A 14,844-nucleotide genomic window follows, 5' to 3' on the forward strand; every position below is an offset into this window, starting at 1 on the left:
GGGGGGAGGTGTGTGTGGGAGGTGTGTGTGGGAGGTGTGTGTGGGAGGGGTGGGGGAGAGGGGTGGGGGAAGAGGGGTGGCGGGGAGGGACGGGGGCAGGGAAGCTGGTAAGAAGAACAAGGAAGATGAGAGTAAGTCTTGTCATGTTTCCTGCAAAATTTAATTTCTTATGAAACAGTCAGTACACGTAAAATGAGTTCTATAAAGCTCGACAATTGTTTCTTCTTTTTCTGAGAAATGAGCTTTCCACGAAAATCGAGTTACTGTTTCAATAAAAATACTCCTGAGAGCTGACGGAAACTGGAAATTCAGTGACAAGGATGGTGTCTAGGGAGTCAGCACTTTCCAAGACTCCGTCCAGGTGGGGTACACAGAATGCCTCCAGTCCCCACCCCAGCGGGGAGGCCCCTCCCTCCTCTGAACCCCAGTGAAGCTCACGACTACATCTCTAGAAGGAAGCTCACCTTATATCTTTATTGCCCACCTTTGCGGAACATGGGAACGCAGTAGGGGCAGGAACCCCGCCCCACAGCACCACATGGCTTAACAGAAGACTACAGGGGCTTACAGAGAAGGGAGAGACTGAGGGCGTGTGAGACTCAGGAACGGAGGGTGAAAAGGGCACCTGAAGAAGTTTCATTCATGCATCAAACCGCTCACAGAAGCCTGGGCTAGGTTCTAAGGATACATAGACAGTGCTCACGCCCTGCTTGTAAGGCTGGGGTTGGGAGCAGACTGGTAAGCGAACAGCTTCAGTGACCCTGGCTGGAGGGGTCCCGCAGAATCAGTACTGTGCTAACGGGAAGCAGAGGAAGGAGGGGTGCTTTCTGCTCACAGAGTCCAGGAGAGCTTCCCAGAGGGTATTTCTGAACTGAGCTTCTAAGAATGAGGAAAGGGGAAGGACAGCCCAGGGAGGAAACCACAGGCCAGGGCCAGGAGGCTGTGCAAGCCCAGAGCCTTTCAGTAGGGCTGGCTGGCTGGCCTGGAGGCCAGGTGTGTAAGGGAGCAGCGGGAGGTGGAGCTGAAAAGGTAGGTCGGGAAGGGCCTTGAAGGTCTGCACATAGTGAGGGCTCGGTCCTTCAGGCAACGGGGAGCCGCTGGCGCTTTCTCAGTGGAGAGGGCAGTGAGTGGTGAGAGCCTGCTCTAGGAAGATGGACTGGGCAGGTAGCTGGAGGCTGGATTGTGGGTGGGGAGAAGGGGGCACCAGCGAGGAGCCTGATGCCCACTGCATGCAGGCCAGGAGAGATGAACGTCAGGTCAGGGCGGAGAGAGAGATGGACATCAGATTGGCCATTCTTGGCAACAGATGGTTCATGGTAGGAAAGGGAGAGGAGGGAGGACTTAGAGAAGACGCTGCTTTTGAGTCCAGGGGACTGGGTGGATGGCAGTGCCATTCACGGAAGCTGGGGACATGCAGGAGTGGGCAGGAGAAGACGCTGAGTGCAGGTTTGGGCATAAAGAGCTCCGGGAGGGGGAGACATCCAGCAGTGCAGACCAGGATGGGATCAGAGGCAAGGTCAGGCTTAGACGTCAGAGAGGCAGGGTGGGCCTGGTGATTCCCTGTGTTGGAACCCGACCCCCTCTTCTCCGTACCTTCTCCCCTTTCATTCCAGGAAGGCCGGAGGCTCCATCAAGTCCAGGCTTTCCCTGAGGGCCCTGAGGAACATCAAGGATAATCAGCCCACAACATCTCTGAGAAAAATCAAATATGAACCCTCTTTGGAAAAGGAGGCCAGGGCTGGGAAGACCCAGCGGGTGAGGCCAGTGGGTCCAAAGCCTTGTGTCAGCCCATAGCAGAACACCTGTCCTGGCCCCAGTTCAGCCACGGCCGGCTGTGCATCTGTGGACGAGGGTCCTTCACTCTCTGGGTTGCATTTTCTCTTCTGTGGGGAGTCGGGGGCAGGGCTGGACGAGGTAGTTTCTGGGGGCCTCCCACCCCGGGCCCAGCACTGGTGCTCTACGATTCTGAGAGTCTACACGAGCCTGCATTTCCTATACTAAGATAAAGCAGCGAAACAATGTGTAGGATGATGTTTTTCTTGGCTGCTGCTGCTTTTTTTTTTTTTTTTTTTTTTTTAAAAAATTTCTTTTTTTATTTATTTTTGGCTGTGCTGGGTCTTCACTGCTGCACGCGGGCTTTCTCTAGTTGCGACAAGCAGGGGCTACTCTTCGCTGCGGTGCGCGGGCTTCTCATTGCGGTGGCTTCTCTTGTTGTGGAGCACAGGCTCTAGGTGCGTGGGCTCAGTAGTCGTGGCGCACGGGCTTAGTTGCTCTGCCGCATGTGGTATCTTCCCGGACCAGGGCTCGAACTCTTGTCTCCTGCATTGGCCGGCGGATTCTTAACCACTGAGCCACCAGGGAAGCCTGGCTGCTGCTTCTTATGAGTCTTAGTAATATCTCAGCTGAGGAGGAATTTGTTTACAAACGCTAGCTAGCTCCTCACTCCCTGTCGTAAGCCTTAGCTCTGGGGTCTGCAATCTGTACCCCCTCCCTGGCTAAAGGAAGCCCCATAGGCACAGAGGGGGGGCAATGGCTTCGGCAGCTCACCGGGGGACCAGGTTCACCAGCAGGTCCATCTTCTCCAGGGGATCCAGGGGGTCCCATGGAAACATCAGTTCCTGGTTTTCCTGGAATCCCAGGTAAGCCAGGTGGGCCTGGGGGACCTGGAGGACCCTAAAAACAGACACCTTGTTAAGAAACAGTGCAGGAGGGGACAAATATATATGTTCCATTCACTCCATTTCTGAAAACAACTCTACAAGTAGAAACTGGTATTCCTACTTAGAAGATGGGGAAACTGAGGCTTAGTGACATGATGTGACTTGCTCAAGAGCTCACACACACAGCTAACTAGGAGAAGAGCTGGGATTTGAATCCATGTCTATTTAAGCGCATTATATCATGTTTTCTCCCTAGATGTATGTACATAATAAAAATATCATTTGTTGGAATTCTCAGAAGTGCTCTAATTTAGTTTTCTGATTACCTGAGAGGTTAGTCCAAAACTGCCTATTGTTAACCATTATTAAAAACATCCCTGCAATGTACTAGTCTCTTTAGCCTCGGGCTGGGTTGGCTGATGCCAACAGCTTGGAAGTCCCAGCTGGGTCCTGCTCCACTCAGCCAGTGAGTCCTGAACCCTTCCAGCCCTGTCATGATGAGTGAGCAGACGAGCAGCCGAGTGGAGCCTTCTAGGTGGGGATTCAGCACAAGGGCTCAGAGGAAGGGATGGAGATGAGGTTGGGGCCCTGGGGACAGAGGAACAAGATGCAGCTGAGAAGAGAGGTGCTCCTGGGGGAAATCTAGAGGGACCAGTGGGGGCCCAGCCTTGGGCAAGAGGCTGGGGGAGCAAGAGGTGCCCAAGAGGCAGAATGAGTGGTCTGGAGAGGTAGGGAGGGGGCCGCCTCAGGGTAGGAAGGATTTTGAGAAGGTTCTGGAAGCCCTAGTGTGAAATGCTATCTAGAGAAGAGGCCAGCAGGTCTCTGTAATGGGTAAGGAGGTGCGGGGGCAGAGCCAGGTGGTAGAGGTGAAGGTCATGGGCATACCTGCTGTGAAAGAGCCTGCTGGAGAAGGCTACCGGGGGAAGGAGGCAAGTGGCAAAGTGGGGCTCCTGTCTATAAACTAAGGCTCAGACTCACTTAAAACTGATGGAAGACGGAAATGCCCAACATATACAAACGTAGAGGGGAAAGTATAGTGAGTCCCAGGAGCCCACCATCAGCCGCAAGAGTTATCAATGGTGGCAATCCGCTTTCATCTGTCATTGGCCCCTGTGTCCCTCCCTCCTGGATCCTCGTGAAGGCTGCCCCCGACACCACGCTGTTTAACGCTTCACACTTACTCTTAACAGCTCCTCGCTGCGCACCGGGTCACCAGAGCCGACGTCCAAGCCCCGGCCCAGGCTGGAGCCCTCAGCCTCCACTCCCACCTGTACAGAGAAAATGTTCCCACGGCTTGGTTTCACCTGCTACTCTCCAAGAACAGCTGCGTCACTGAAAGTTTTCCCATATTCTGTGGGCCTATAACTGCTGCTGGCAACTTTCCTTCTGGCTTTTTCTTCCGGTCCCCTCTACAGCTGCCCTCCTCCCTCTCCCCCTCCCAGCTGTGCGGCCAGCACACAGCCAGTCCTCAAACACAGGACACTCTTTCACAGCCTCTTTTGCTGCCTTTCAAATCCCTACTCATCCTTCAAGGCCCAGTTCCATGGTCACCTCCTCCATGCAGCCCTGCGCAACCCCATTTTCAGAAAGAATTCACCTCTCCTACTCTGTGTTCGCACCAGCCACTGCGGGGGTCTGGATCTGGCGGTAGGACCACCTGACTTGAAGCTCAGTTGTGCGTGTGTTGGTCCCACTACGCTAGGACTCCTCCAGGGTCGGCCCAATCCTGAGATACCTCTGGGTGCCCAGTGTCCAGCATGAGATCTGACACTGAGAAGGCACTCATTATGTACTTGTTGAATGCCATCAAATTCCTCCAAAGAACAAAAGGAAACTTCCAAAACACCTTTCTGGTACTCAGTTCCTGAAGATGGGAACCAGGCAAGGCCTAATTCAATCATCGAATAAGGAAGAGCTGGGTTAGGGGTTACAGCTGAGTTTAGGCAGGTTGTGGCAGTGTGGGCATGTAGGTGGGAGAAGGGAGGTGATGCTATAAAGGTGAGGAGACAGGAGGCTGTTGCCAGCATCCAAGGGATAAGGAGGTGCCGCACAGCTAGACTCGGGGGCTTCGGGACTGACTGAATTGAGGGGGGGCACTAGAGGATGGTTCCTGGCTTCCCTCTTCATGATCAGGAAGATGGGGTACCATTCCCAGAGCAGGGGAACCCTGGGGGGAGAGCAGGCCTGGGAGCATGGTGACAAGCTCAGTTTGGGATATGCTTAGTTTGAGGGACCTGGGGGTCTTTCAGGGCACAGGATATAAACGGGATGTCAATAGTTTCTGCTCCTGGACTCTCTGAGAGAGTCCTGGTACAGGAAAGAGAACTGAGCTCTGACTGGAGGGCACTTGAGGGCAGACGGGAAGGATCCGCCTGTGGCTGTTTTGTGCATCCCCGTCCCCTGCACCCTGTGCATGTGACAAGCCTGGGTGGGAATCTCACCGTGGGTCCAGCAGGTCCAAGGGGGCCAGGAAGCCCCTCCTCAGCTTCACCCTAAAGAGAACAAGATGTCAGTGGAACACTGGGCACCCCTTCCCACTTCCCTCCTCTCTCCAGAAACTGTGCTTATTCCAAGAGGAGGCTTATGCAGGAGTTCCATATACCTAATTTGTTGAGCGTGTACTATGTGCCAGGTAAAGTTTTCCACGTATTAATTCATTTAATCCTCACCACATCCCAGAGAGAAGGTTCTACAATCCCCATTTTATACATGAATAAACAGAGAGAGGGGTGTGGCAGAGCCAGACAGGAATGCCCCTCTCACCCACTGCCTTGGGTGACTCTGAGATTCAAAATGATCCAAAAGATATTCCAGAGTAGGTACTCCCATGACTGTCCCTATTGTGTTATTAAACTGTCTGCTCAGGAATTGGGGCACCCATTTCAATTCATCACAAATTCCTGACACAGGCACTTAGGGTGATCTATCTTCATTACTTATGTGCCACGATGAAATCCTGCATGTTCATCTCTCTCTTTCACCTTTCTCCCCACACCTCTCTCCCTCTCTCTCTCTTCTTGGAGCTTTTTAAAAATCTCATTGGATGGGAATTCCCTGGCGGTACAGTGGTTGGGACTCTGTGCTTCTGCTGCCGTGGCCCGGGTTCAATCCCTGGTCAGGGAACTAAGACCCCCGCAAACATGGAGAGGCCAAAAAAGAAAAACTTAAAAAAATTTTTTTCCAACATCTCATTGGAAAAGTCAGAAGCCTCCTTGACGGAAAAACCACCATGTATTAGGAACCTACCAACCCTCACAGTTCTACTACTTTAAGGCCACAACTGCCGACATTTAGGGAGGGTATTTCCTTCCAGGGTTTTTGCATGTGTCTGTTTTTAAATAGTTCAGACCACAGTAGGACCACCTGACTTGAAGCTCAGTTGTGCGTGTGTTGGTCCCACTAGGCTAGGACTCCTCCAGGGTCGGCCCAGTCAGTATACTGAAGTTCATAACCAGCTTTTTTTCCACTTAGCATTATAAGTAAGTATTTTCTTCCATCATTAAATACTCCTAATAAGTATAATTTTAATAGCTGCATAATGTTCCATTATTTGAACATCCTTTAATTCAGTTAACTCCCCTATTGGTGGCTAGTTAAACTGTGTCTAGTTTTTTTCCATTATGGACAATACTGAGATTAACATCCATGTACACAAAGCCTTTTTACATAACAGACTATCTCCTTTAGGATTGATTCCTAGAACAAGTGTCTGGGTCAACAACATGCAGCTTTATGGTGTTGATATGTGTTGACCAAGAACTTCTCAGCAGTAGTAAACCACTGACACTGTCACCAGCATAGCTGATCTCACCAGGCCCTCACCAAGTGCCAGCTTCTGAAAGCACAAAATATAAAGGATCTAAGGACAACTGAACCAGGTTTCCCAATAAATCAATGGCAAAAAGAACAAAGTAGGTGGGAGACAATCATAGACCAAAAGAGACTTAAGAGACACATCAACCAAACACAAAGTAGACCTTGTTTGGATTCAGATTCAAATTAAGTGCAAAAAGGCATTTTTAAATAACTAGGGTATTAGATAATACGAAGGAACCACTGTCAATTTTGCTAGATGGATATTGACATCCATTATTACCACTGATGGATGACACTGTGGCGAAGGGGAAAAAAAGGTCCCAGATCAACCTATTAACAATACACATTAACATGTTTTTGAGTTAAATGATACAATGTTTGGGATTTGCTTTAAAATACTCCAGTCTTCCCCTTCCCTCCACTCCAAAAACATGGCTGTAGGAGGTGGAACAGATAAAGCACGACTCCCGTAATGTTGCTGAGTGATGTGTATGTGGTGGGGGGGTGGTTATTATACTATTCTAAGTCCTTTTGTGAATTTTTAGAGTTTCTGTAATGAAAAGTTTTAGAAAAAGAAAAAGGAAAACTGGCTCTATGTGAAGGTACATCGCCAGCCAGTACTGCTGCACCTGATGTGGCATCACCGTGGAGAGACGCAGTCTTGGTGTTTTGTGTGTCCCTTGGGGTGAGGAGCAGAGGAACAGGGGGACTTTGTTTAGTGAGCCCAGGGCCACAGGCATCACAGCCAGCCTGGTGGGTTCCATGTTCGTTGCCCAGTAGAGTCTCCTGGGAGCATGAGCCCCGGCACCAGGGGCTCCTCAACTGGTCTGGCAGTGAACTCGGACACCTGCAGCGGCCTAAGCTTCCCAGGTGTCTCTAAGATGAAGAAAAGGTTATGGGCTTCCCTGGTGGCGCAGTGGTTGAGAGTCTGCCTGCCGATGCAGGGGACACACGTTCGTGCCCCGGTCCGGGAAGATCCCACATGCCGCGGAGCGGCTGGGCCCGTGAGCCATGGCCGCTGAGCCTGCGTGTCCAGAGCCTGTGCCCCGCAACGGGAGAGGCCACAACAGTGAAAGGCCCACGTACCGCAAAAAAAAAAAAAAAAAAAAGTTTAAAAACCAGAGCTCTCGCTTGTCTCCTCTTTTTATAGACAGCAACACCAACACTCACCACAAGTCAGAACCTCAGCCTCCCGGCTCCCATTCTGGGACCTCTCCACCATACCACACTCTCGGGGATGCGCTAGGGCATGAGCTCTGCAGGCCAGCACGCCTGGGTTCAAATCCCAGCCCTGCTCTTAAGGGTGTGCCACAGCAGGCAGTTTCCTTTACCTACGTCTCACTCCCCTCACCTGGAAAATGGAGACGATTCTCCTTGTACCAGAGAGTGGTGGTGTGCATAGAACCAGATCAAGTTGGAACCCAGAGTGCTTAATAAATGTCAGTGCAAAAGGCTTATTTCCGGCCCCTTGACTGTGAGTTCCCTGGGGACAGGGACGAGGTCATATTCATCTCAATCTCCAAGTGTATGGACTGAGGGCCCTGAGTTGCTATGCACTGAGTCAGTGAGAACATCAATGAGTGAATGAATAAAAAATAAAGAGACCAAGCAGTGCTTGATGACCACCGGGTGCTGCAGCCGTGGGCATTCCGGATTCACAGCCAGCTCTAGGATGTCCTGTCCCACAGCCTTCCCATCCCAGGTCAGCCCTGGAGCGCTGTGGCCAAGGGACCACTTGTCTGTAACTTGAGTCAAGGCTCTGAAAGCATGTGTGACCAAGTGCTGCTCGGGGAACTGGCAGGCCCAAGCTGGTCACCAGTGGAATTCTCTCCTTGAAAAATATTGTCACTTCAATGGCAATTTAATTCCCCAGTTCACACAAGCCCATGCTGAGGACCAGCTCTGGGTTTCCCACTTCTAAAAGACAAAGTCACAGCCCTTAAGTGGTGACAACCTCGCACCTGTGCATAGAACTTTCCGAACATTCCCTGACCTGCATTCTGACTTGACCTCACAGCCACCCTCTTCTACAGATGAGGAAACTGAAGCCCAAAGAAAGGGATTTGCATGAGGTCGTACAGTTGCAACCCAAAAACTCGTGTTGGAAAGGACCTGAAGGTGACCCTCTGCCCCCTCCCCCCACACACACACAAACACACCTCTGATGCTTCTGTTTCCTCTACAGTCCCTGCCACGTCTGACAAGCTTCCCCACCTCCAGGATGGAATCTAATGACATTTGAGATGGGCCTTTGTATCTTTAGGCAGCTCTGCCTGTTAGAAAGCTTTCATTCCAATTAAAGAAGTGGGCAATTGGGGACACAAAGCCAGGTGCCCTAGGTTTTTACCTCTTGCTTCTTCTTCTCCACAAACTGCAGCTTCCTTGTGTGTTCCTAGGTTGGAGGACCCTCAAAAGCCCAAATTCCGCATTTTGCGAACCAAAATGAAAACCTCCCTCTAGGAAAGCCAGGAGCAGGCCCCTCCCATGCCTCTGGCCTTTCTTTTTCTCCTCTGTAAGACCGGCCAAGTCAAATCTTCATGCCTCTACGCAAAGTGAAATCTTCACTTACCGGAGGGACCCCTCTTTCAGGAGCTACTGTGGGTATGGGAAGCGGGGGCCCCTCAGGGAGAGCGCCACCCAACTCTTCTGCCCCAGCCGCGGGAAGGGGCTGCTCTGTTGTGGCTGCTGCTACGTCTTCATCACCAGGACCCTGAGAAGCCAAACCAACACGATGAATCAAGTCACCTCACCCATGATGCAACGTGCACAGTGCTGCTGGGGAGTTTCGTTGACTTTCCTTTCGTTGGCACTAGCCCAATTTCAAAGCACTTTCCTACCTACAACTGTCATTACACCCGACACACTCACAGAAGCACAGACTCATAATCCCCTTCTGAAACATGCATCTCCTCTAACCCCCTCCCCAGTCATGGTGCTAACTGCCTCTCACCCCAGCAATGCTGTCCAACTTCGGACCACAGTCCGAGAAAGTTCTCCTTGGACAAAGATCGGGGTAGAGGATCAGGACAAAGCCTGCTCCCCTGACCCCCTCTGCTATGCTCCTTCAGTTACATCCTGCCTCCCTCTGGTTGGTGCCGACCCAGATAAACGCTCTAACGAAGCTGCCTGTGCATTTGGCTCTGGGAAGGCCGGCAACTGCTCCTGTCTCGTAACCCTGACCTCTCTCCCCACTGTGAGCCAGAGAGGATGCTAGAAGACACTTACAGAAGTGACTACTTGCTTGGGGGCCGCTGTGGGTGTGAGGGGAACCAGGCCATCAGTGGGGAACCCGCTGGCCTCCTCTTCCTCAAAAGTGCTGAGGGGCACTTTTGCTGCAGCTGCTGCTATTGTTAAGCTTTCTTCACTGATTGGACCCTGAAATGAAATTGGCATAAGGGATCGTGACACTTCATCCACACCCCTGGTTGGTGGGTGTGTGATTATGGGGAGGAACCTGCTGAGGCCGTCACGCACCTCTCAGGTCGTCCCCTCCCCGCCCCGGAGTACCCTCCAGCACACCTCTGCCGCGTGCTTTGGCCAAAACCTGAGCATCCTCAGGAACTGGCACTCCCCTCCCTCCACAGGAAGCCCTTCTATCTCCAGACAGCTCTGCTAGTTAAGTTCTAGTTTCTGTTGAGTAAAGACTTGGTAGAACTGGGACCTGATCCCGAGTTTTCTCACCCTGTGACAGGGATTTGCCTTTAAAGAAGAAGGAAAGGTAAGGAGGGAGGGAAGAGAGAGATGAAGGAGAAGAAAGAGAAGAGGAAGAAGCAGCAGGAGAAGATGGTGGTGACGATGTGTTAATTACAATAATCCATGTAACTGCCAAGTGGCCTTGGGAGCTCCATCACCTGGCCAGGGCATACCTTCCCCACTGTAAAGTTTCCTTGTCTGGACATTAGACCAGAGGTGAAAGGCTGGGAGTGAATGTGTGGAATGATCTCAAAGGCCAGTGTTGACATGTGATGGCCTGACAACCCCCTCCTTTCACGCACTCTGCAAACATCTACTGAGTCCCCGACGTCAGCCGGGATGAAGACAGATGAATGAGCAAGACGTATGTGATCCCTGGCCTCACAGAGCCTCCAGCCTGGTAGGGAACCAGTTGTGATGAGGCCTTCCGAGGAGACGTTTGGGGTACTGTGAATGTGTCTGACGGGGAGACTTCACAGCCTGGGAGGCACCTCCCTGATGAAGCGATGTTTGAGCTGAACCCTAAAGGATAAGCGGGAATTAAAGGAGGGAAGAAGGAGGAGGAAAAGGTTCCAGGCAGAGAGCAGAGGGTGTGAGAAGATTCTAAGGCAAAAAGGAAATAGGTATGTTCAAGAAACTGAAAGAAGGCCAGTGAGGCTGGAGCGCCAAGAGCAGGGACAGTGGCCCAAGATGTGGCCCTAGAGGCTGGCGAGGCCAGACCCTGCAAGCCTTGGAGGCCAGGTGTGGGAGAGGGGTCTGCAGCAAGGACAATGGTCTACAGAGGGCTGCCCCCACCAGGAGGAGCCGGGGGCAGAGAGGATGGAGGAGGCCAGGAAGGGCCTTAACCATTGCCCGGGCTGGGGATGCGGTGTCTCGGTACAGGGGGCTGGCGCTGGAGAAGGGTAGCAGGAGGCAGATCTGTGATGTGTTGAGGTAGAAAAAGCAACAAGACTTGACACGTGACAGAACGTGGAAGTAAAGAAGAGGGAAGAGAATTCTGGATTAGGCAGCTGGGGGATGATGGTTCCATCATCTGAGATCGGAACGCAACAGGAGTGGAGACAGCAGTCTAGGTTTGAATCTGTTGGGTCTGAGTGTCTTAGGATACTTGCATGCTGTCTTCAGGAGTTGGGAGCAGTGTCTCCGTGAGGCCTGAGGAGAGGGCTGAGAAGGCCTGGCCACGCCCTTGGACCCTGCCAGGGCCTGTCTGCACCTGGACCCTCCACTGGGCTCTGACAGCCTGTGCTTGTGCCCAGAAACCGGCACGGCTGTGCCTGCCATCACCTCCTCCTCTTACACCCAGCACTCCTCCACCCCGGCTCCCCGACACCTGCACTATCTGGAACTCACTCCCACCTCACTGACTCACACATCTCCCCACGGCCCGCTGGGGCTGTCAGCCTGCACTGTCCCCACACCTCCAGGGCCCACAGTACACTCACCAGGCACCGGCAGACTCCACCTCTGAGGGAGTATTTGGTCAGAGAGGTGAGCCCTCCCCATTCAGGTTCTTCTGGATTTGCTGAACAGAATGGAGACCGGCCCCCTGAGAAGGCCAGGATCCACTCCCAGCTGTGACCTCAACCTTCCAGCACTTTATACTCCTTACCAAAGTGACCCCTTCCCCAGGGTCCTGAGTGGGCATGGAGAGGGTCAGTCCCCCGGTGGGCACACTGCTGGCCTCTGCTTCCCCGGCACTGCTGACGGGCACCTCGGTCTCCCCTGCTGCTGTAGCTGCTGAACCTTCTTCGTTATCTGGACCCTGAATAGGAAGACATCACAAAGGAGCCCCATCACTGATCTGCTGCGCTGTGGCCAGGGGAAGCTAAAACTGCCCTCCCCCAGGTTACTGATCATTGTGGTGACAGATCCAATGGATGCTTTCCAGGCCTTTACTCACTGGGACTCTTGGCAGGAGGTGACATCGTTGGCCACTCCCAGAGCAAGAAAACACCACCCCTGACCCAGACCTAGACACAGCCTCCAAACCCACCCCCCTCCCTCCCATCTCCAGGCTTGCTTCCCCCAATCTTTCTTTCTTTGCTGTAATTCTTTTTTTTTTTTTTTTTTTTTTGGTATGCGGGCCTCCCTCTGTTGTGGCCTCTCCCGTTGCGGAGCACAGGCTCCGGACGCGCAGGCTCAGCGGCCATGGCTCACGGGCCCAGCCGCTCCGCGGCATGTGGGATCCTCCCAGACCGGGGCGTGAACCCGGTTCCCCTGCATCGGCAGGCGGACGCGCAACCACTGCGCCACCAGGGAAGCCCTCCCCCAATCTTTCTAAGATCCTACTGTGACTACATCACTTCCTGCTTTAATACCCTTCATTCCACATATTGCGTTGATATACGATATTTGCTTTTCTCTTTCTGACTTACTTCACTCTGACTTCTGTATGCACAGCAGAAACTAACACAACATTGTAAAGCAACTATACTCCAATTAAAAAAAATTTTAAATAAATAAATAAAAATGAGAGCAAAAATAAACAAAAGTTATATATTATTTAAAGGAAAATGAGCTAAGATCAAATAATTGAGTTTGAGGTCACTCATGCTTTACTGAAAGCTGAAATTAAAGAGCATGTATAAAATCTGGAAGAAAACAAATACCCTTCAGTGACTTCCCATTTCTGCTGGACACTCAGGCTCCTCGGCGTCCACGGTCTCCGAGGCTTCTCTAGCCACATTTCCCCTCCCCGTTGCTCACACCAAGCCCCACAGGCATGCTGCGCTTGTTTAGGTCTTTGTGTGCCCCTGTTGATGCCTCCAGGCCTTTGCTCCTGCTGGCCCACCTCCCGAACACATGTGTCACCCCCATCACTTCTAAGCATCCCCCTGGTCTCGCCTTCAGCCTCCTTTCCCCAGGAAGGCTTCCTGGCCCCCCGAGTCTGGGCTCTGGGCCCCTTTTGATACTCCCCTGTGCTTCTCCTATTTTCCCTCTTCCCTCTCTGTTCCCAGGAGCTGGGTCTATCCTATTCACCTGGAGCCCAGCACAGCACCCCACAAACACCTGCTGAATGAGTCAACAGAGGCCTCGGCCTCCAAATCAGTGTCTACTGGGACTCGGCCCCACAAGGCTGTCACTCTGTCCTTTGCAAACAGGTGAGGAAGGCCAGTGACTGCTCCCACCTGAGACGCCACCAAACTCCAGAAGCAAGTGAAGCAGAGCATGTACTCTGAGCTAATTACCAGAGTGACCCCTTCCCCAGGGTGCTTGGTGGACATGGAGAGGGTCAGTCCCTCGGTGGGCACACTGCCAGCCTCTGCTTCCCTGGCAGTGCTGATGGACACCTCGGCCTGCCCAGCTGCTGCTGTTGCTGTCAAACCTTCTTCCATATATGGACCCTGGGAACAAAGGTATCACTAGGGACCACGTCACTTGCCCATGCCCCTGATCAAGGTGGCTGTGGCTGGAGGAGACTGACTGCCTGTGCCCTCCAGCAGCTTGCATTTCTGTAGCTTCCTTCCTCAAGGCACTTTGTTATCTGTGATGTTACCCCAGCTCCACAACAGTCCCAGAATCCCTGTGGCAGGAGAGACTGCAAGGCACTTGTGTCTCCCATGTGATTTCAAGCATCTGTTTGCCACACCAGTGACAGGGAGATCAGTGCCTCCTGAGACACATATAGCTATGCCTCCTGCTATAGCGCTAGACACTTCAATCTAGACCTGTCTTCCTCCCTGTGACCTCCCCTACGTGCGCATTCAGGAGCCATAAGAACAGGGCAAGTGTCTTCGTCCATGATGGTGCTTCAGAGATATGCAGGCGGCAACCCCGTCCTCCTCAGCCTTCTCCAGACTGGACACCCCTCTCTTTCCCTGTGACTCAGTTTCCACGGGAAATTCACAGGCAGATTCTCTGAAGGTTACACAGCAGATGCAGGAAATGGCAACAGAGAGCAGCTCTGGCTGTTGGTGTCACCAAACCGACTATGTTTTATCTCAGTTTCACAAAGGTTTGTTTTTTAAAAAAATTTGGGTGGGCTTTTGCTTCATTTTGCTGCAAAGAGTAGTTCTTCTGGGGTTTTTTTTGTTTTTCAGCCACACCTCATGGCTTGCGGGATCGACCAAGAATTGAACCCTGGCCCCGGCAGTGAAAACCTGGAATCCCAACCACTAGGCCACCAGGGAACCCCCCAAAAATGTAGTTCTTTTGGATACTAAAAACACTAGGCTGATCAGAGTTAGATATATTTCTTTGCTGAAGGACTTCTCAGAGCCTTCTCTGTAAGAAGAATACAGAGTGGATCATTCCCCAAACTTACTGGCCTATAGAACCATTTTTCCATATAACATCAAATACTTGCAGAATTATCGTCCCCCCAAAACAGAGAAAAGATGATGTCATAGGATTTTAAAACGAGATGTTTTTTCTGACTCAATGTCAGCTAAAGCCCCAAAGTACAATTCCATAAGCCTCAGGTAACCTCCGTGTTCTAAAGAAAGGAGCCAGACGACTTACATGGGACAGGCAAAGAGAAAATGAAATGGAATCAGTTCTATCAGCATTCGCCCACCACCTGCCTTCGGCTATGTAAGAAAAGGTAAAGAATTCATTTAGGGGTTGAGTGATTAGAGACTTTTGTATTCCTTTGGAGACAATTTTCTGTGCGCTGTGGCTCCCCCCCACCCCCAAACCATTTGGTGAGCTGGGTATGTAGTGTTTGGACTTTGGG

General features: G+C 51.9%; 1 protein-coding gene across 3 annotated transcripts in view; it reads right to left on the reverse strand.

Moving 5' to 3' along the window:
- The window catches only part of COL15A1 (collagen type XV alpha 1 chain), a 106,035-nt gene that overhangs the window by 40,509 nt on the left and 50,682 nt on the right, over positions 1-14,844 (reverse strand). For 2 of the 3 annotated variants that reach the window (XM_055087075.1, XM_007101829.4), the window contains exons 8-15: positions 13,358-13,513; positions 11,779-11,931; positions 9,702-9,851; positions 9,046-9,186; positions 5,102-5,152; positions 3,842-3,928; positions 2,548-2,673; positions 1,594-1,656 (exon numbers count right to left, since the gene is read on the reverse strand). In XM_055087075.1, coding sequence (XP_054943050.1) covers positions 1,594-1,656; positions 2,548-2,673; positions 3,842-3,928; positions 5,102-5,152; positions 9,046-9,186; positions 9,702-9,851; positions 11,779-11,931; positions 13,358-13,513 — 927 coding nt within the window. The remainder of the gene's footprint in view (positions 1-1,593; positions 1,657-2,547; positions 2,674-3,841; positions 3,929-5,101; positions 5,153-9,045; positions 9,187-9,701; positions 9,852-11,778; positions 11,932-13,357; positions 13,514-14,844) is intronic. The other variant, XM_055087076.1, reaches the window with a different exon arrangement.

Source organism: Physeter macrocephalus, chromosome 9, assembly GCF_002837175.3.
Source record: "Physeter macrocephalus isolate SW-GA chromosome 9, ASM283717v5, whole genome shotgun sequence".
In the NCBI taxonomy this organism is placed as follows: domain Eukaryota; kingdom Metazoa; phylum Chordata; class Mammalia; order Artiodactyla; family Physeteridae; genus Physeter; species Physeter macrocephalus.